This window comes from Trichosurus vulpecula, chromosome 3 (assembly GCF_011100635.1).
Source record: "Trichosurus vulpecula isolate mTriVul1 chromosome 3, mTriVul1.pri, whole genome shotgun sequence".
Lineage (NCBI taxonomy): Eukaryota > Metazoa > Chordata > Mammalia > Diprotodontia > Phalangeridae > Trichosurus > Trichosurus vulpecula.
The window spans coordinates 290,851,402-290,874,347 of NC_050575.1; the positions used below are offsets into that span (position 1 = coordinate 290,851,402).

The following is a 22,946-nucleotide window of genomic DNA, read 5'->3' on the forward strand; positions in this document are numbered from 1 at the left end:
CACGGACCTTCTACTTTGCCTTTGGTGTTTGTGGGTTGAGAAGTCTGAAAACTGCCACAACTGCCAGTGATTCAAAGCCCTGAAGCCTTGCTCCAGGCCTGTCTGTTCCAGCGTGGCCTACACTAGACTGTGCTTCACTCCCAGAACGGTGGGATGCGTGTGTGTTTTGTCCTTCGTTCTCAAAGAGGACCATGACATCAGGGAAACGATGACATGACTTGCAGTTGACTTGGATTTGAGTGAGGGAAGGCTGTGCAAGGTCACCAGCCTCACTTTCTCCTCCTGAGCCATCTGGGTCCAGTGGCCTGATATTCACTAGGACTACTGGAGATGGCCCAGGATGTATTAGGAGACTCTGGCCTTTCAGGCTTTTCAGGTTCTTGCTTTTTGAGTGAGGGAACACCCATTCAGTGAATAGGCCTCTTTAAGAAGTGAATTTTGGGGAGGCAATCAGGGTTAAGTGACTTGCCCAGGGTCACACAGCTAGTAAGTGTCAAGTATCTGAGGTCAGATTTGAACTCAGGTCCTCCTGACTCCAGGGCCAGTGCTCTATCCACTGCAACACCTAGCTGCGCCCCCCCACCACCACCATGTGATAGAACTTTCCTGTCCATCTTCCAGGTTGTGTTGGGCTGGAGATTTGTTTCACTCTGTCTTTTTGTGGATTCTGTAGCTTCAGAATTTGTTTATGGTCATTTTTTACAGGTATTTGGAGGGGTTTGGAGGAGAGCTCAAGCAAGTTCCTGCTTTTACTCTGCCATCTTGCCCCCAATCATTATACAATCTACCAAAGTAGTCTTCCTAATATACAGATTTTTGGTTGTTCTTCGGTCATGTCCAACTCTTTGTGACCCCATTTGGGGTTTTCTTGGCAAAGATAGTAGAGTGGATTGCCATTTCCTTCTCCAACTCATTTGACAGATGAGGAAACTGAGGCAAACAGGATTAAGAGACTTCCCAGGGTTACATAGCTAGGAAGTGTCTGAGGCTGCATTTGAACTCGGGTCTTCCTGACTCCAAACCTGGTGTTCTATCTACTGAGCCACATAACTACCCCATTCAAAACCTTTTAGAGGCTCCCTGTTGCCTATAGAATAAACTACAAACTCCTTATTCAGGTAATTAAAGCTATCCACAATATGGCTTCAACCTATTTTTGCCTGCTTTATTTGATATAAACCACAATTCATGTTCTTAGTTTCAGCTAAATTTGACCTCTAGTCACCTCCTATTCTCATTCCAGAGTCTCTTAACTCTGCAGTTTGCACAAGTTGTCCTCCATGCCTGTAATATACTTTCTCCTTGTTCCTGCCTGTCAGAATTACTTTTTTTCTGTCTTTCTAAAGCCTTTCCCTAATTTCTCCTCTTTCCCAGACTCCCCTAACCAGCAGATGAAAGTGTTACCTCCCTCCTCACATTTTTCTGAACCTTTATTGATCTTTGTCCCTGTTTCTTATCCCCAGTAGACTTTAAGCTCCTTTAGTAGAGAGATTGGTTGGATTCTCCATGCCTATCATATGGTAAACATATTGTAAGTCTTTAATGAACTTAAATCACATGGTCTTATTTAACAACAACAAAATCACAAAGCTGTTCAGTACTTTGATGTTTCTCTACTAATGTTGAGTTGGTCATTCTTGTTAGGTACATTCTTTTACCCTCTTTAAAAATAGGGCTTACCTTTTGAATAGAACACTTGGAGACACACACCAACATTGCCTTCAAGCCTTCTTCCTTTGAATCAGGGATACAGAATTTTTTTGTGGCATTTTTTTAATACATAAAATATATTTTGTGTTTCCTTCTATTACATGTAAAAACATTTTTCAACAGTTTTTTTTAAATTTTGAGCTCCACATTCTTTCCTTCACTCTCTCTCCTCCCTCCTCCCTGAGACAGTAAGCAATCTGATATAGGTTATATATGTTCAATAATGTAAAACATATTTCCATATTAGTCATCTTTGTGGAAGAAGACTTGAACCAAATAAAAAAGGAAATGAAAAATAGTGTGTGTCAGTCTGCATTCAGACGCCATCAGTTCTTCTCTTGGAGGTAGATAGCATTTTTTCATCATGAGTCATTTGGAATTGTCTTGGATTGTATTGCTGAGAATAGCTAAATCATTCAGAGTTGTCATCATACAGTGTTGCTGTTAGTGCGTACAGTGTTCACTTGGTTCTGCTTACTTCATTCTGCATCAGTTCATGTAAGTCTTTCCAGGTTTTTCTTAAATCATCCTGCTCATTATTTCTTATAGGCCAATGGTATCCAATTACAACCATATACCACAAATTGTTCAGCCATTCTCCAATTGACAGATGTAAGGTCCAGAATCCTGGCTGGGGAATCCTGTACCTCCTCTATAACCATGGAATGAGTTTGATACCAAAGGAAGAGGCCAGGAGGTTCCAGACTGATTATAGGAGTTTCATCAATCATTATGAATACTTACAAACAGGGGCAATCTGGGGAGGCTGCCAGATGATTCAGTAGATCCCTGCAAAGACCCCTAAAAATCCCCGTGGTAATTATAGAAATCAGACAGAGGGAGGAGATGAGCCTTTGGGTGCTTCACTGTCTATTGGTGAATATTTGGGGGTTTTCTGCTTAGTTAATGTTTTGGCTAATAGTTTATACTTAGTATTAAACCTGGTTCTCAGACATCCAGCACTGTTGAGTAAGTGCCAAGGCACTCAAGGTTGGGTACTGGTCCAGTCATGTATCAGTCATATACCAGTCACAGTACCTAAGTTATGACTTATTATTTGAGTTATGATTCAGTATTTGTTAGGATTTTTTTTTGCAGGTCACCATGTCCAGGCTTCTACCTTTCACAGTGTTTAAATTAATGGCTTTCATTTCTTACTATGTATTATGGCTTTTCCCCAATATGGACCCCCACAGTGGGCATCCCCTCAATTTCCAATTCTTTGCCACCACAAAAAAAAACTGCTATAAATATTGTTGTACAAACAGATCCTTTTCCCTTTTTTAAAAAAAAAATTTCTTTAGGATACAGACCTAGTAGAGGTATTACTGGATCAAAAGTATGCAGTTTTATAGCCCTTTGGACATAGTTCCAAATTGCTCTCAAGAATAGCTGGATTAGTTCGCAACTCCACCAGTAATGCATTAGTGTCCCAGTTTTCCCACAACCCTTCCAGCAGTTGTCATTTTCCTGTTCTATTAGCCAGTCTCGTAGATGTGAAGTGGTATCTCAGATTTGTTTTAATTTTTTGTGTCTTCTCTGATGAAACTAATGGATCATTTCTTAGAATAATGTTTGTTGCTTACATTGATAATTGAAGTACAAAATTTCAGTTAGAGGTTAATAAGAGTAAAGATGTAATTTTTTTCCCAACCAAGCTCACAGATCCCCTGAAATCTGCCCTTGGACACTATAGACCCGAAGTTAAGGACCCCTACTCTGCATGATAAGGAAATAATGGCCTCTCTCCCTAAATTTGTGTAGTCATATGATTTACCAGTAAACTCACTTCCTTAAACTTTATTGGTCCACCCTGGGAGGAGAAGTCAAAGGGAGTGCCATCAGTTTAACAAAGGGTGGCAGAAAGAAGCATTTATTAAATGCCTACTATGTGCCAAGCACTATGCTAACTCCTGAAAATACCAAAACAAATGTGAAGATACCCCCTGCCTTGGAGAAGCTTAAATTCTGAGTGAGAAAGACAATACCAGTAGAGGAGTGGTGTCCAGGTATCTGGTTTTGAGAGTTGCAGGATGGTGAATGGAGCCCTAGGGGGAGAGTCAATCGTCACATCCTCTTGAGTATACGTGGCAATATTGATTTGATTTTGGTTTCAGAACTGAAAATGGATGTGGGGCTTGGAGGGTACTTGTTACACAGGAAGACTGCAGATGAGATGGTTCATGACTGGAGAATGGTTCAAAAGGATTACATGCTCCAGAGTGTGGTGTGAGGAGTGAGGCAAGGCTTCGGGCAGAGGAGCCAGTGGCTGGGGATACAGGATCTTTATAGCTTTTAGCATTTGAGCCAAATGCTTCAAATTTGAAGAAACAGATTAATGCATCACTGCAAGGAATTGAGTCAACAAACTTCCTCTGTAATCTGGCTCTAGGTTTATAGTACTGTACTTGTAGACAGTCACAACCTGGGTCTGAATCCTGTTTCTGATACTTAATAGCTCTTTGACCTAGTAGATGTCATTTAGCCTTCCTCTGCCTCAGTTTCCTTTTCTATAAGATGGGAAATAATAATACTTATGAGTTGTTGTGAGCACCAGATGATCTTAATCTATACAACACTGTGCAAACTTTAAAGCTCTGTGTAAATGCCAGTTTTCGTTACTCCCCTTATGGGCTCCATGTTCAAGACAAATTGGATTGCTAGCTGTTTTCCAGTCTTATCCTGCCTACATATTGATTGGTATAGCCCAGCAGTGTCAAACTCAAATAGAAACAGGGCCACTAAGCTGTACATAACCCCGCGGGCCATATTGATTTAGTTTTAAAATGTAATATATCTATGTTTTACTGTGTTTTTATTAATTTTGTTATATATTTCCCAATCAGCATTTTAATCTGGCTTGGGCCACAGTGCTCTTGAGCATGGACACATATTTGTCATTTCTAACACAGACCATCCCCTGTCCCAGAAATGCTCTCCATCTCCATCTCAGAAATCTCTCTTGATATAGACGCCCTCCCCCATCCGCTTTGCAAAGGTCTAGTGGCACAATGGATAATGCATCTGATGATGTATCAAAAGATTAGCCAAAATGCTCATCTGTCTTCTGACACCAGATTCAGCACCCTTGCACAAGAATGCCTCAATAAGTCAGTCATAAAGCTCATGGAAAAGCTATCCACATCCAGAGGAAGAACTATGGAGTCTGAATGCAGATTGAGGCAAACTATTTGCTCTCTCTTTTTTTATTTTTCTCTTTTGGTTTTGTTTCTTTCTGATGGCTCATTCCATCGTTTTATAATTCTTCTTTACAACTTGACTATTGTGAAAATAAGTTTAATGTAAAGCTATATGTAAAACCTATATTGGATTACATGCCATCTGGGGGGAAGGGGAGAGGAGAAGGAGGGGGAGAAAATTTGGAACTCAGAAACTTGTGGAACTGAGTGTTGTAAACTAAAAGTAAAAAATAAATTTTTTTTAAAAGTCAGTCATAGAGGAAGAAGGAAAGATAATGGATGGACAACCTGAACTGGGTACTGGTCCCTACCCAAAGAATATAATCAGAGAACAAAAGGATAATTTTCCAGTACACTGAATAAATTCCTTACGGAACATTTATGGGAAAATATATATATAAGAATCACTCAGTATGAGAAAGTGTGACAGGATTGTGATCTGAATTAGTAAATTTACCTACACTGATGAAGTCATGAATTCACTAAAATATCATTTGTGGAGATGAAGAAAGAAAACAGGGATTCATAGCAAATTGTGGGAAATAGACATATACTTTGCTGATTTCATCATCTAATATGGGAGCTGGGAAGAAACCAGAGTAACCTCCTAGACCCCGAAACTATATCTTAATAACCTGTCAGCCTGAGAATATCACAGAATTTTAGAGTTGGGAGGGACCCAAGAGATCATTTATTTCAATACCTTTCTTGTTACCTTTGTGGAAATTAAAATACGCATGTGACTTAGGCCAGAGAGTGGATTATCAACAGAGCCACAATAAGTACCCATTCCATACTCCAGTCTGATACTTTTTCCATTATGCCAATTTCTCCAGTTTGCTTAGAGGGAGGTTGTAAACCCTTAAGTTGCTGATTGTGTGTGGACTAGCAACTCAAGGAGATCATTACCATTTAAGTAAACTTTAAGTGCAGGTCACAGATGCCTTTAAATTTTTTAAATTTCATTTTAGCATTTGTATTATTCAGGATTTAGAGTTTTATTACCTTTTGCTACAATGATTATGTTAACACACTTGTTTTTAAAGAAAACCTTCTAGGAGTTTTGTCTTAGTTTGTTTCTCAAAACACCAATTAAAACTTAAGCAAAAAAACATTCTATCTCAATCTCACATTAAGGCTGTTTGTCCTTGTACCCCCAGAGCCAGGAACATGTATTAATGGGCCAATTGGGGAGGATACTTATTGTTTTTTGTTTCTTAACATAGCTAGGGGCAAAGGGATGACTGATTGTTAATGCACAGGCCCTCTGTAGTCATATTTTGTTAAATTGCTCATTCTGCCCAGTAGGGACCTGTTTCCTCTGACTGTGAACTTCAGTGGAGATGATGTAGCGAACACTTCATAGGGTGAGAAGAGAGGCTCCTTCTCTTCATGTAGCTGACAAAATGCATTCATTCATGCAACTGCACATTTATTGAAGTCTACTGTGTGCATAGCTAGTGCTCAATACCCAAGGCATTCCATCTCCCTACTCTGGCTATTTTCACTGGCTATTCTCCATGCATGGAATGCTTTCCCTTCTTGTTTCTGCTTCCTCATTTAGCTGGCTTCCTTCAAGTTCCAGCTAAAATCCTACCTTCAACAGGAGGCCTTTCCTGATCCTTCTTAATTCTATTGATTATCTCTGATTTATATGTACATAGTTTGTACATAGCTGTATGTTGTCTCTCCCATTAGATTGTGAGCTCCTTGAGGGTAGGGACTATCTTTTATCTTTCTTTGTATCCCCAGCACATCTGCTAGGTGCTTACTGTTTATTGACTGACGGCTTCGTACACCAGAAATAAACCCTTTAAGTGCTAGTTAGGGTAGCTAGATGATGCAGTGGATAGAAGGCCTGGAGTCAGGAAAACTCATCTTGAATTCAAATTTGTCCTCAGATACTAGCTGTGTGAACCTGGGCAAGTCGCTTAACCCTTTTTGCCTCAGGTTCCTCATCTGTAAATGAGTTGGAAAAGGAAATGGCAAACCGTTCCAGTATCTCTGCCAAGAAAACCCCATATAGGGTCATAAAGAATCAGGCACAACTGAAAAATGACCAAAACCAACAAGTGGAAATCACGGCCTACCCCCTTCTTGGAAGCATGGCCACTCTTATGTTGCATTCATGGGCCAAATTTTCCTATCCATCTATTATTCCAACTTCCTCCTCTATGCCCAGGGGTCTCAATATAGAGAAAGATCTATCTATAACAAAGATATTCCTGGACCCAGATGAGGTTAAAAACTCAAGAGTTTGAGTCACAATTACCAGCAGGGGGCAACATATAACCAAATTGCTAACTAGCCTTCACCCTTCCCCTAGGGACAATGTGGAAGAGCTATGTGATAGGAGAAATTACCTGTGGATTAGGCAGCATATAGTCTCATGAGCCAGCTACAGGATGAACTAGCCACATGTTTTACCCAAAAGAAATGTCAGCAGTGAATTGTATCTATGATGGACCCACAGTACTCTGTGCTCAGCGCTCTCTGGATTTGTGAAATCAGTGTCATTTCAAGAGTGTGCTTTTAAGAGATTTTTGTGTTTTTCCAAGTAGATTCCATGTTACGCAAGGGGTTTGTGCTTATAAAATCTTATTACACTTATGGATAATAACTACATATACATAGTCATAAGACTGTATGCTTTACTTAGGTAACACCATTAATTTTCTCAAGCACCAGAAAGGCAGTGGGTTCTGATGGAAAGACAAATGGACTTTGAAGATTTGGATTTGAATTTTTGCTTGGCCACTTAGTAATTATTTGACCTTAGAAGTCAATTAGCTTCCCAAGGCCAGTTTTCTTATCTATAAAATGTTAACAGTCAAATTTGCCTAGCCTACCTAACATGTTAATTGTTAACATTGTAAACTGCAAAGCGCCATATAAAGGTGAGCTATTACCATCTTTTATCTATTATCAAGTCCTCACTTGATCCTACAAGTGAGCAGACTTGGGTCTAAATCCTAGGTCTTCTGACCCCCAAGCCCGAGGGTCCTTTATATTGTATACTTTGCCTGAGCTAAAACATTTTCCAGGACCTTATGAGTCTAGAAATATAACAATGTGTAGTTAGCAATTGAATGTAATTCCTTTGGGAAATAAGAAATGATAACAAGAGAGGTATCTAATATTTAAAGGAACAATTTTTTTTTTAAATTAAACTTTCAAAACAATTTTTAAAAAAAAGAAATCTTCTTTCCTTCAAGATCCTCAAATTCTCCTGGGGCACTTTACCTGGGCCTCTCCTTTGCCCCATCACCTTTTACTTTGTATCATACTTGTGTGTGAGGATGTTTTCTTCTATTTTAATTGTAAACTCTCAAAGAGGAAATGTTTCATTTTTTTATCCCTAGCATAACATAACATTCAAAACTGCCTTTTTGTAGGAGAGGGACTGAGAAGTTTGTTGATTGGAATGCTGACATCCAGTTCCAGCCAATTTACAATTAGAATTTGGAAACTGGTCATTAACAAACTATTCATTCCCTATGGTGTGGGTCCTGAGTTTCTCTTGAAAGATTTGATCTATGGGTTTGTTTGTTTTTTCTTTATCCCATCTTTGTAGAATTGTCCATTTATGTGAATAATTGAAGAGAAAAGGAGGATCTTTTCCTATACTCCATGCTTATGTTCCACAGTACATGCTTTAGCAACAGGATTTAATTAAAATGAGAGGAATGGCATTGGGGCAACCTCTTCTAGGACCCTTCGACCCCAAATCTGCCCCAGTGAACAAAGAATTGAATGGCTTGTACAGTTGGTGCACTCTGAGTGGTCCATAGCATTCATCTTGCGATCATTTTAGTGCTCATTCACCATCCAGCATCTTCTTTTTCTGGGATGGAGTAAACTGTGGACATATTGGGGTTTTGAACTGTGTGGAAGCACTAATTGGATTCACTCCCTACTGGACCTTTTCATTCCATGTTTGGAGGGGCTGGGCTACTGCTGCTCTGATTTAATGGTCACATGTTTTCCCTCCCAGTTTTCTACCCTATCCATTCCAGGTAAAGGTGACTTGTTACTTGTAGAACACAGAGAGAAGCTAAGGAAAAGCTACTGTTATAGTGGAATATAAATAATTCTCATTTATTCTCAAAACCTCAGTTCTGTGAAGTGTCCTTTTACCCACCTCACAATACCACATACACACGCTTTCTTCACCAGTAAAATGTAAACATCCAAAACAGAAAATCCGAGCAGATTGAACCAGGAGTTAGATTACACAGTTTGTAAACTTTATGGAACAAGCATACATAGAAAACAGAGGGATAAAAGCCAACATAAATGTTGCCAATTAATCAAATAAAGTGAATTAATAGATAGTAGAAAAGCAAAGAAAATGCTTTTTTTTTTTCTGTGTACCCTTTCAGGCTTATCTGAAATTCTTCTACTTCTGACTTTGTTGCTTTCTTTCCTGCCTCTCCTTCTTGAGTGAATTACTTCAGATAGGTTTTTTAATATTTTTGTGGGCTTTCTAATTATCTTCATGGCATCACAATATTTTACTAATTTATTTAGCCACTGTCCAATTGTTGGATATAGTTGTTTCCAATTTTTGTTATAAATAAAGCAGCTATCAATGTTTTCATGCAGGTGGATTTTTTATTGTTTTTGTTTTTTGAGATGACTCTCTGAGCTGACAGTGATGATCAGTTTTGTGATTCTTACTGCATATTGCCATATTGCTTTACAAAATTTTTGCCCCAATCCTGCAGATGAAATGTTAGCATGCCTAATTTCCTAACATTAGATCTTTTTTTTCTTTCTTTTTTGGGGGCTATTTTTGCCATTCTCTTGGGTGTAAGATGATATCTTAAAGTTACTTTAATTTGGATTTTCTGATTATTAGAGAATTTTAGCATCTTTTCATGTGGTTAACAATCTAGATTTCTTCCTTAATAAATTATCTGCTCGTGTCCTTCGACCCTGCTCTATTAGGTAATGTGTATTATTAGTTTTACAGTAGTGCGTCAGTTCCTTAAAGATTCTGGATGTCCAATCTTTAATGTATTTACTGCAAATATTTTTCCCAATCTATTATTTTTTCTTTAATCTTAGAGATTTGGGTTTTTTTACGTGCAAGACCCTTTTATTTTTGTATAGTAAAATCCATCAAATTTTTTTCTCCACTAATTATATTATTCCTTTTTCTTCCAATTTCAATGATTTAAAAAAAAAACATTTTGATCCCAAATCCAAATAGAGCTTGTTGTGGTATATGGTATGAGGCATGGGCCCAGTGATTGTTTTTTAACTAGTTTTTATAGTAATGTTTGTTGAATAGTGATTTCATTCCCAGAGCTTTTAAATGGGAGTTTATCAAATGCTGATCTTTTCCATACAGTGAGTTCTTGTCATCTGTTCCTTTGGCTTGTTTCTCTGCCCTTTTTCAAGAACCAGGCAGTGTCTTCAAGCTTAGCAGTACAGACTCCCTGACCGACTAAGAGCAAAACACCTTTGTTCCTAAACCCCCCCCCCCACTTATTATTTGACAGTAATGTCAAATAATCCACATCCACCTCAACTCTATCCTGCCAAGGTCTCATTATAGATCTACTTGCCTTTTCCATTATGTGGAAAGCTCATGTTCCCTCATTTTAAAATGTCCTTTATGTGTATTCCTCTTCCCTCTCATGCATCTTCCATCATCTGGCACTAAGAGAGACCCAGCTGACACGACATCCCTGGCCATCCTTTCCAGTACTGGTTGTACTTTCATATCCCCAACTCACTGATATCAGAGTGATAGTTGCAATACCATTTGTTCCCCATTACCTCTTCTACACTTACCTCTGCTGCTATCTTTTAGAGCCCTCTCCTCCCCTGAGGTTCACTCCATCCAAATTTTTCACCCAATCCAGATCATAGTGGTTTTCTAATAATATCCAGGATGTACCCATCCTCCTTTATCATTGAGGCTAAGATCTAGTTCACAGTCTTCTTCACCTCGACTCTTGCCCTAATGCTGGGGAACATCAACTTCTGAGTTTTTCAGTCACCTGAACACTCTTGATCCACTCCACCTCAGTTAAACTCAAGAACAATCAATACCTTTGATCCTGCTACCACTCAACAAGTGCTACTCCCATGATCAAGAACTCTGAAGTTCCTTTATCTAACCATAACCTCCTGTCATTCCATTGCTCCCTATGCCTTATTCTTCCTGAAGTCAGTTAGTCAATAAACATTAAGTGTATACTATGTGCCAGGTACTGTGCTAAGAGTTAGGGTTACAAAGAAAGGCAAAAGACAGTCTCTGCCCTCACGGAGCTCACAGTCTGCTGGGGGAGACACAAACAACTGCATATGAATAAACTATATACAAGATTGATTGGAAATAATCAGCAAAGGGAAGATACTAGAATTAAGGGGATAGGAAAGGTTTCCTGTAGAAGGTGGGATTTTAGCTGGGGCTTAAATGAACCCAGGGAAGTCAGGAGGCAGAGATGAAGAGGGAGAGCATTCCAGGCTTGGGCCACAGTCAGTGAAAATGCCCAGAGTCTGGAGGAATAGGAAGGATGCCAGTGTCACTCAATTGATGAGTACATGGAGGGGTAGGATGTAAGAAGACCGGAAGAAGGAGGGAGGGCAGGGACCGGTATGAAAGTCTGAGTGCCAGACAGAGGATTTTATGTTTGATCCTTGAAGTGATTAGAAGCCACTAGAGTGTGAGTAAGGGGGTTTACATTGTCAGACCTGTGCTTTAGGAAGATCAATTTGACAACTGAGTGAAGGACAGACTGGAGGGGGGAGTTGTGGCCGGGAATCCAGCCAGTAGGCTATTGCAAGTAGTCCAGGTGTGAAGGATGAGGGTCTTCATTGGGGTTGTGGTTGTATCAGAGTATGCCTGTATTTGAGAGGTGTTAAAAAGGTAAAATTGACAGGACTTGGCAACAAATTAGATATAGGGGATGAAAAAGAATTAGAAGTCAAAGATAACACCTAGGTTTAGAGGCTAGGTCACTAGGAGGGTGATGGTTCTCTCAATAGTAATAGGAGAATTAGGAAGAAAGGGAAAGGCCTGGCGGGGCAGGGGGGAAAGGAAAAAGATGAGTTCCATTTTGGACATGTTGAGTTTAAGATGTCTACTGGACATCCAGTTCAAGATGTCCAGTAGGTAAATGGAAATTCAGAAATGGAGGTCAGCAGGGAGGTTAAAAACAGCTAAATAGATTTGAGAATCATTAGAATATAAATGATGATTGAAGTTATGGGAGCTGATGAGATCACCAAGTGAAATAGTATAAAGGGAAAAAAGAAGAGGGGTCAGGACAGAGTCTTTGAGGACACCCACCATTAGTGGGCATGACCTGAATGAAGATTCAGCAAAGGAGACTGAAAAGGAGGAATCAGATGGATAGGAGGAGAACCAGAAGAGAGCAGTGTCACCCAGACCTAGAGGGAAGAGAACATCAAGGAAATGATGGCGATCCACAGTATAAAGGGCTGCAGAGAAATCAAGAAGGATGAAACTTGAGAACAGGTCATTAGATCTGGCAAATAAGAGATCATTAGGAACTTTGGAGAGATCAGTTTCAGTTGAATGATGAAATTGGAAACCAGACTGTAAGGAGGAGTTAAGAAGAGAATAAGAGGAAAGGAAGTGGAGGCACCTATTGTAGATGACCTTGAGGAGTTTAGCCACCAAAGGGAGGAGAGATATGGGACGATAACTAATGGGGATAGATGGATCAAATGAGGATGAGGGAGACGTTCATAGGCAGCAGGGAAGCAACCAGTAGACAAGGAGAGATTGAAAATAAGTGAGAGTGGGGATGATAGAGGGGTCAGTGTGTTGGAGGAAATGGGATGGGATCCCTTGGCATTGTGCTTGGAGATGGGTTTTTTTTAGGTCCTTCAGTCAAACAGTTATTAAGTACCTACTAGGTGGCATGCTCTGGGGGTACAGAATAAAGTTGCTATAAAGTAGTGTCTGTTACCATAGATAGACCATTATAGGGATCATGCAAAAATAGCATTATTATTTTTTAGAAGCACCTTGGCAATGGTATTTATTATGTTTATGTCCAGTTTGTTTCTGGGTCCTGAACAAAAGCCCATATTAGCCTTGCTTTCCTCATGTACACAGCAAGTTCCACTAAATGAAATCCACTACCACTTGTTCAAATGATGGTCGGGGTGAAAAACAGAGAGATATTTGAGTAGTATGACATTCCTTTAAGATTGTGGGAGCCTGATCCTAGGTGAGTATTAGTTCTGATTGCCTTCTTGATTCACTTGCTTTGAATACCAAGCTGTGTTTTGAGTAAGTCAGCTTCAAATTGTCATTTATTTCATGTCCTCTCTTAGCTTTTGTGTGATAAGAGATGAGCTGGGTTATACAGGGCATTCAGCAGACACAGCCACCAAACAGCCTGAATTGACTGGTGAAAACTGAAGAGGTTAATGAGAAATCCATTGCTTATTCCTCTTCCCAGAAATAGGTATTCTTTGTCCTTAGTCACAGCAGTTGAACTTCCTCAGGAAGTTACCCACTGGCACAGTACAAAAATACCTGAAGGGAAAATACAACTTCATTCACCTTTGGTCTGGTTAGTTATTACCAGCCTTTATCTCATTACTTTTTCCTAGCCTTACTACTTACAGATAGTCAAAGCCTCATCAGGCCCGGTCTACCTTTTAATAATTATGCTTATTAAGTCCTTTAGCCAGTCTGCTGAAGTTGTGGTGAGATATTTGTATATAGTAACTGAATTTGGATGCACAAAGTAAAATATTACTAATGAATTTTTAGCACTGTTGGTATTTTAACAGATGTTTTAACAGTTGTTCCAGCCCTTGGTGGAAAGAAAATCTCTGGTAGAAACCATAAAAAAGAATTTTTGTACCTGGGGCAAGAGGCATGAAATCATTCTTATTTAGGGAGGGGAGGGGCAATTAGGAGGAAACCAAAACCTTAGACATCCGTATGATGTTCAGAAGAGAAGATCCACCTCTTGTGGATCATCTGGTACCTTCCAATCGAAACCAAAAGCATTTGTAATCAATAAGGTGCATTTACTGAGCACTTATACAGGTACTGTATTAAGCACTGAGGATAGATGGAAAGAAAGGTAAAAACAGCTCCTGCCCTACAGTAGGGAAACAAAATTCAAACAAGTATATACATATTTGTATATACATTCTACATGCATACAAGAATATATGTACTATAACAGGATAAATCAGAGGGGAAGACATTAGCAGCTGGAGACACTGGGAAAGACTTCCTGCAGAATGAAGGATTAAGCCCAGTCTTAAAGGAAGCTAGAGAAATGAAGTGATAGAAGCAGAGAGTGAGAGCATTTCAAGTGTGGGGAAGAGCCAAGACAAAGGCACAGAGCAGGAGATGAAGTATCATGGAGAAGGAACAGCAAGTTGGCCAGTGTAGCGAGACTATCATGTGTGTAAGCGGTGGGAAGGGGTCACATTGTGAAGAGCTTTAAATGCCAGTGGACTTGATGTTTGGTCCTGGAAGTCATAGGGAGGCAGTGGAATTTACCGAGCCAGGAGATGCCATGGTCAGACCCACACTTTAGAACAGTCACTGGGGCAGCCGAGTGAAGAATGGATTGGAATGGGGAAAGATGAGGTAAGAAGTCAATTAGAAGGCTATTATAATAGTCTAGGTGGGAAGTGATGAGGACCTGAACTAAGGTGGTGGCTCTGTGAGTAGGAAGAAGGGGACATAGAGTCACTCGCATGGAGATAATGAGTAAGGTGTTCCTAACATGGGGTCCATTAATTGGCTTTTAAAAAAATATTTTGATAACCACATTTCAACAATTAGTTTTCCTTGTAATCCTGTGTATTTTATTCTATGCATTTAAACACATTATTCTGAGAAGGGGTTGGGCTTTAGCAGACTGCCAAAGGGATCCATGACATACAAAAAATTGAATAACCTTAGTTCTGGAGGGAAGAGGAAAGGGGCCAAGACAGAGCCTTGACAGTCATCCATACATGACATCAATAAAGAACTAGCAAGGAAGACTGAATAGTTGAACAGATACAAGGAAAACAAAGAGAAGCGCCCAAAAACCCAGAATGGAGAGAGTGTACAGAGGAGAAGGTGATAACGCATTCGCTGCTTCAGAGTGGTCAAGGAGGTCTAGTCCTAAGAAAAGGCCATTAGATCATTGACTGAGCTTGATGGCACAATCGGCGCTCCTGGGGAGGCTGAGGTTGGTGTTTTGTGTGAGCTCAGGAGTTCTGCGCTTCAATAAGGCAGTCAGCCGTCGCATTCAGTCTGGCCCCAGGCTTCCCAGGAGGGGCACGCTGGCCCATGGTCGGAAACAGAACAGTGTGAAGCTGCTTTCCTGATCAGCAGTGGGATGGGGCCCATGAGTGGCCACTCGGGAGACACAGTGTCAGAAACTGACCGCACTAGTCTTCAGTTCTCATCTTGCTGCTCTTTTCTAGCCACCTCACCTCTACTCATTTCTAATGATGATGTTACTTTTAGGATCTAGTAGCAACCATCAAATAGTGTTCCTAATCACAGTTTGGGAAAACACGTCAAGTTTTATTGTTTCCAAAATTATGAGCATTCATTTAGATGATCCACCTATTAGGTTAGTCTGTTACTATTATCTTGGATAGTTGAGGAATGAAGAACTGGGCCTAGAACTGAACAGACTGGACTGCTTTGGGGAAATTATTACAACGTAGTGTTCCCAAACCGCTCCCTGCAGCAAAAGCCCAACTTTTTCTAACAGCAGTTTTTTCCCACTGATGTTATGTGACAGTGAATTAGGAAATGTCGTGACCTCAGAAGAAACAAAATTGTAGGTGACCCAAAGGGCAATGAGTGCTCTTGTAGTAAATATGTAAATAGTTTATAGCATGTCATCAGTAATGATTTGCACATGAACAGGGGTATAAGACGGGTATTTCTGGAAAAAGGTGAGCCGTTGATGTAGAGTGAGGGATAACAGACAGCCTGAGTGAGGCCTTCAGGACGTGCTCCTTCCTTATGGGGAGTGTACAGAAAGACAGAAAGTGTACAGAAAAGAAGGTGTGGATGGGTTTTCATCTCCATGGGCAGAGGGATTGCCCACCCTGAGAAGACTGGGGATCTAATTGAAGTTGTCTTAACTCCCCTTACATTCAGTTAAACAGAGGGAACAAATTAAGAAACACCAGCATTTTACCTTCCAAGTGTTATTGCTTTGGAGCACAGAACATTCTCTTTTCTGAGCAGGTATAGCCAGTCCATCTTATTATTTGCATGTCCATCCCCAAGTATTTATCATATATAAGCAATCTTAGAAAACACTTTGTTTTCCCTTTAAATACAGTAGCAGTAGACCCATTTTCATGAAGCTTAAATTTGATGTTTTCATGTCCTATCAAGTAATTCTGATTTCCTAACAAGCTCCTATAAGGTTTTTCCTATGAGATAAGCCCTGGGGTAGTGATAGGGGAGCAGAGCCCTTGGCTTGATTCTCTTTGTATCTCCCCAGCACGTATTGCAGTGCTTGGTCCATAGGAGAGAGAGGAGACTCCTCTTTCTGAGTTCAAATCTGGCCTCAGACACTTACAAGCTGTGTGACCCTGGGCAAGTTACCTGACCCTGTTTGCCTCCGTTTCCTCATCTGTAAAGTGAACTGGAGAAGGAATGGCAGACCACTCCAGTATCTTTGCCAGTAAAAGCCCAAATGAGGTCACGAAGAATCAGTCATGACTGAAAAGACTGACCAACAAAAGGAACACATATTATATATGACTGCTGTTGAACTAGTAAGTGGTGTTTTACAGGAGGCAGCACAGTACTTTGGAAAGACTCCGGATCTAGAGGTAGAATGGCCAAGTGCCCTTTCCAGCCCTCCCGCTTACTGCTGGTAGGACCGAGGACAAATCACTTCACTCTCTAGGCCTCGTTTCCTAGGATCAGAGATTCAAAGCCAAAAGAGATTGCAGAGGTTAATGAAGTTGTCCGATATCACACAAATGAGAAGGTTCAGCTTGCCGACCTCTAAAGTCTCCTCCAGATCCAAAGCTATGATCTTCTGACCTACAATTTTAAAAACATTCTTAGCATGAGACTTTTTTTCTGAGTCTTTAGCTCTTTGAGAAATATTAAGTTTCTTAGAGCTTCATCTACCTTATTTTTCTGTTTCTTTGCAGGAGTTGGCACCAGGAATTATTACAGAAAGATTGGCTATGTATTAGAAGGACCTTACATGGTAAAGGAGTTGAACTAACATTCGTCTTTATCCAGGACCCTTTATATGGCAAGAAGCAGAGACTTCGTTTATAGTGATAAGGAAGAAGGCGTGGGACAAACAAGGATAATGAAACCAAGGAGGAGTTTTTTCCCTCATTCTAAAAGAACAATGGATTTGGTAATAAAGGTCCATTTTAGAAACCCTGACTCAGAAACTTTTTTGAAAATCTGCTCAGACCCTCAGCCCATGACATAGAACACCTGCACAGAGCACATGCCTTCACCTTTGGGGCTGTTGTACTTCTGTGGCAAGAGTTACTTAACTGAACTATTTCTGTTTATCAGGAAAGCTTCGGTTTTCATCGGAGAATGAGAATTGTTTTTCTTCTAAATCTGCTCTGACATTGACTCTTCATGTATGTTTTCTTTTGAATACTGCACTGCTACCTTGGTTTGGACTGGTCTAGACCAGTGGACTCCAAATTTTTTTGATCTCATATCTCAGAAAAAAATTCTTGAGTATATACTCCAACTTTTTTTTGTTGTTGTTCAGTCATTTTTCAGCCGAGTCTGACTCTTCATGACCCCATGTGAGGTTTTCTTGGCAGAGATACAGGAATGGTTTGCTATTTCCTTCTCCGGGTCATTTTACAGATGAGGAAACTGAGGCAAACAGGGTCAAGTGATGTGCCCAAGTCACACAGCAAGCGTCTGAGGCTGGATCTGAACTCAGGTCTTACGGACTCTAAGCCCAGCACTACCTCCACTGTGCCACCTAGCTACCCCCAACACTCCTACTACATTGTATTTATTTACTTATAAATTATATACCTATGATTTACAAAAAAATACACATTTTAAAAGGATGAGATCTGTGGTCCAGGTAAACTTGCCTCCCTGTTCCTTATCCACAGCCACCCACATTTGGAATTCCTGTCTCTCTGCCTTTACATTGGCCATCCCCAGTGTCTGAAAATACACTCTGTCCACACCTCACGGAATCCTTTCCTTCAAGTCAAAACTAAAACACCACCTTCTGCACAAAGCCTTTTTGCTAGTATCCTCTTCCCCCTACCTAAGAACTTTCTATTTTCTTGGTTTATTGTGTATATGTTTATATGTGTACATTTGGTCCCCTTCTTTCCCATCCCCCACCCCAAGAATGTAAGCTCCTTGAGAGTAAGAATTCTTTTTTTTTCCCTTTAGGTCTTTATATTCTCAGTACCTATTACACAGTAAGTGCTTAATAAATGCTTGTTGATTGAAATAATTTGGCTAATTTCCATCTTCTCTTGTGTCAATCAATTATTCCTGCAATCTAATTAGAAGATGCTGCATTTTTATATTTTTAACAAATAGTTTTTAAAGCCACTGAAACTCTTTGCTTAGAATTTTAAACAAATTGGAAAATTCTGTTTCAGATTCAAATAATCTTTTCGAAGTGTTCATGTATAAGAGTTTTTATAGGTGACACAAACCATTTTGAGCAACAGAAGCTTAGTTTTAAATGCTGTGCTGATTGTGATGACTTTATAGCATCAGCTAACATCTTAAGGCACAATGTACCCTTAGGGCTAGGTTCATCATTGACCACAATGAAAAATAAATCCATATTTCAAATAATCACATATATTTAAATTTGGGGCCTGACTTCTTGGCAGATATAAGTAGAGCATCATTGTTTTAGGTCTGCCATGTTGTTTTTCACATACGCTTTCATTTAATCATGATTTTAAGAAATCTCTATTTCTAAACCACTCCCACATTTTGTAAGTTATTTTAGTTAATCCATTTACCTGGGCTGCAATACATTACCATACACTAAAAGTGAACAAATAGATGAGGGTACCAGCGTCAACCTCCCCATGTCTTGAAATCCCTACTCTTTCCTCAGGATACTTCATGTGCTGTATGCTACATATGAGATAGTTGGACCTTTGAACCAACTGAAGAAGCTAGTGCCGGTTCACATATTTAGTATTAGTAAAGATGGATCTCATTGTGTGTGGTTTTTTTTTTTTGTTAGCAAAATACAAATAGAAGTTCTAAATATTTTCCTCAATGTATTCCGGCAATTGTCTTGTGTACCCTTTTTTGGAGACCACTGGTCTAAACAAGTGAGATTTTCCCTTTAAAAAAAAAATCAGTGATTGTGTTGGTGTAGGAAACTCTCAGTGAGGAAGCAAATTGACATCTTGTTGTTTAGTCATTTTCAGTTGTATTCTACTCCTCTTGACCACTTTTTGGGGGGCTCTCTTGGTAGAGATACTCGAGTGGTTTGCCATTTCTTTTTCCAGCTCAGTTTACAGATGCTGAAACTGAGGCAAACAGGGTTAAGTGATTTGCCCAGGGTCACTCAGCTAGGAAGTATCTGAAGTCAAATTTGAACTCAGGTCTTCCTGACTCCAGGCCTGGTAGTTTAGCCACTGTGCCACCTATCTGTAGATTGATACCTGCTCTACAGCTTTGTTTGGGGTAGATGAGATGATAACTGATAACAGAAAAAAGACAGCTCCGCCAAGTGTTTCTTGCTTGTTTTCTCCGCAAAGGAGAACCAATTTAACATCATGCTACTGACCTAAGATGGGTAGGATATTGTCAGAGGTCACCAAGCTGCCCTTGGTGAATTCAGGTCACCTGCCCAAAGTAACTATGTCCTCACATCACAAGAGAACTGGGCAGAAGGGACTAGAGACACCGTCAGTAATGTCTGAAAGATGATGGAAATCACAGTAGTGGAGAAGGTGAAATGTTGTGGGGATTTCCAAGAAAGGAAAGAGATCAGCAGCAACAAACTACAGGCCAGCAAGCTTGATTTTAATGCCTCAGAAAATTCTAGAATGGATCATTAAGGAGATGGTGAGAAATAAAAAGAAAATTGCTGTTTACAGAGAACAGGCCCAGCAAGGTTCATCACAAACAGGTCGTGCCAGACTAACCTAATTTCCTTCTTTAACTGTTATGAAATTGGCAGATAAAGGGAATTCTGTAGATTTAACTTACTTGGATTTTCAAAAAGATGTATCTTGCTATTGTAAAAAAAATGGATATATGTGAACTACACAATAACACAATTAGATTCTAAGTTGATTGGACAGAGGGTAGAGGAAGGCAGAGTCAAGACAGTGAAGTGATAAGTATTAGAGTCTAGCTAGTCTGCCATATCTCCTTGGCAAAGATCCAGGAAATGCACCAGACCAAATTCTGATAGGGAAAGCCAAGGAAAAAGTCATTTTTTTCCAGCCCAGGTGGATTCAGGAGATTGGGAGGTCTGTAGACATTAGGGACAAGGTCTGGCTAGGATTATACAGACATTGTGGCACAGTCCAGTGCCCGGGGAGCAAAAGAGGGCTGCAACAAGACCACCAGGGCAGAGAGATCCCAGCGGATAAGTGCTGGGTGCAGAAATCAGTGCCATCTGTCAGCTCTTTTTGCCTGCTATCTAGTTCTGGATCATGGATCCAGGTCAGAGAGGAAAGGTAGTGAGCACTGGCTCACAGTATACATTTTAGTATACTGAGCAAGAAATGAGTTCCAAAAGCAAACAGCCATGTGGCTTTGATCCCAGGAGCAGAGATCACCATCCCAGACCAAATGGTCTAATAACTTAGTGAGGTACTGAGAATATCACAGAATGGATTAACAAAATTAAGTGTTTTTGTTATGCATAAATTATCTCAAAGAAGAAAGGGTGGGGAAGAGCAACACACTGGGAAGGTGGGGAGGAAGAAGAATAAAGAAAATTATCTCACAAATGGGGCGTGCAAGGAGTTTATACAATGGAGGATCATTGTTGGGGAGCTAATGACATGTAAACATCACTTTTCTGAACTGGTTCAAGGAGGGAAGAATACACAGTTGAATGTAGAAACATATCTTATTCAACAGGGAAATGCCCCTTGTAGGGCTGGGGGAAAGAGAGGATAGGTTTAGGAAGGAATTAGAAGCAAAACAGACTGTTAAGGGGGGAGGGAGCATAGAGAGGGGAAAGATATAAGAGAACAGGATATAGGGAAATATACATTTAGCAATCATAATTGTAAATGTGAATGATATGAACGCGCCCATAACACAAAAGAGGAAGTAGAATGGATTACAAGCCAGAATCCAGTAATGTTTTGTTTACAAGAAACATTTGAAAACAAAGATACATACAGAGTTAAAATAAAAGGCTAGAGCAGAATCTATTATGCTTCTGCTGAAATTGTTGTTCATCCTTTGTTCTTGAGGAGGACCAAAGACATGAGGATGATATCTTGACTTGCACGTGAACTGGATTTCAGTGAGGCAGAGCTTCACAAAGTCCTAGCCTCTTCCAGAGTCATCGCAATCCAATGGCAAGACAAAAGTCAAGACAACTGACAATGGCTCAGGATGCAGTAAGTGATGTTGGCCTTTCTAAATTAAGGGCTTTCCCTGGTCTCAGTTTGTCTGAGGTAATGCCTATTCAATGACTAAGGGCTAGTTAAGAAGAGAGACAAAAGATGGCCTAGTTTACCATCACAAAAATATCAGTCTGGAAGGGGAAAACCCTCAGAACAGAAAACAATTGCTATTTACACCCATTGTAAGGCATCAAAATCTAAACAATGAGCCACAGAAGCTTGAGCTGGGTCTAATATTGGCTATTCAATGAAAGCCAGAGTAATTTGCGTTTAAAGGTATGGTCAAGTATAGCTCCATTTGCAATACAATGGGCTTTTTAAAAGCCCATTTTTTCAGAGCTATATTTCAAGAAATCATAAATGAAAACTGCAAAGAACAAAAGTAAATTATCCCAGGTTTTTGAAAAAATAAAGTAAAATAATGTAAAAAAAAAAAAGTTTTAATCTAGCCTCCAAGCCCTAAAATAGCTTACAAAACATAAGCAACCAAAATTTATAATCCTGTGCACAATAAGGCTATGGTGCCCCTAATGAAGAGAGGAACCACATGTGTTGAGGGAAAAAGAAAGAAGAAAGGAGGAGGAGAAGAAATAGCCAACTAGCACTAGTCACAGATAAAGACAGTTCATACAAAACATTATAAAAACTTGGCTGACTCCTTCCCACAAGCTTAAACTGAGACCTCAACAGTAGTGAGGCACAAGGGTAAGAACTGTATGGGGTGGATAACTGTGAAGACTTCACAGGGTATGTCTAATGGAGAGGTTCTGGGATTTGGCCTTGTAATTTTGGGAAGTCATGCCCTTCCCCCTTTCTCTCTCAGATATTAGAAGATAATGAACTTCCTGTGAGCTATCTGTTCTCTGCTCTGGGAAGGGTCTCTCCTTCCCCCATCCCATTTCTCCTCCTAGACTTTCAGACGCCACCCTGGCAGTTGAGTTCTGATAGGGAAAAACCTGGACGAACCGGATCAATCTTGGTCCTCTGTGTAGTTTTTGCGCCTAGACTGTAAGCCCACCCACCCCAGCCAATGGTGAGAAGGGATAGAGGTGGGTGGGAATCTTCTTCATTAAGACTATAAATTAAGGAAGGTTCTCTTTTACCTCGCCTCCTCCCTTATGGAGGTGTGCCCAAGTCTTGCAAGGTTTGTATAATAAATTTACTTTGTTTCTCTTAAAGATGTCTCTCCTATTATTTAAAGATTCTGTCCCATACAGAACTATGTGTGACAAAGGTTTAACTCACAACATCTCTCTGGGGGTCCTTCTCTCAGCATAGAGTATGCAGAACTCTCTGTTATGGGTTTGTCCTTTGTTCTTGAAGAGGACCAATGATATTGTGAAGGTGATGTCTTGACTTGCGTATAAATTGGAATTAAGTGAGGCAGAGCAGCACAAAGTCATCAGCCTTACTGTCTTCTCCAGCTTTGACTGAAATTTAAAAAAAAAAAAAGGTAGTGGTAGCAGTCAT

The 22,946-nt window shown here is 40.1% G+C and overlaps 1 protein-coding gene across 1 annotated transcript in view; it reads left to right on the forward strand.

Moving 5' to 3' along the window:
- Window positions 1-18,355, forward strand: part of ELP3 (elongator acetyltransferase complex subunit 3) — a 113,956-nt gene extending 95,601 nt beyond the window's left edge. The window contains exon 15 of the mRNA XM_036751231.1: window positions 17,052-18,355. Coding sequence (XP_036607126.1) covers window positions 17,052-17,128 — 77 coding nt within the window. The 3' untranslated portion in view covers window positions 17,129-18,355. The remainder of the gene's footprint in view (window positions 1-17,051) is intronic.
- The last annotated feature ends 4,591 nt before the right edge of the window (window positions 18,356-22,946 follow it).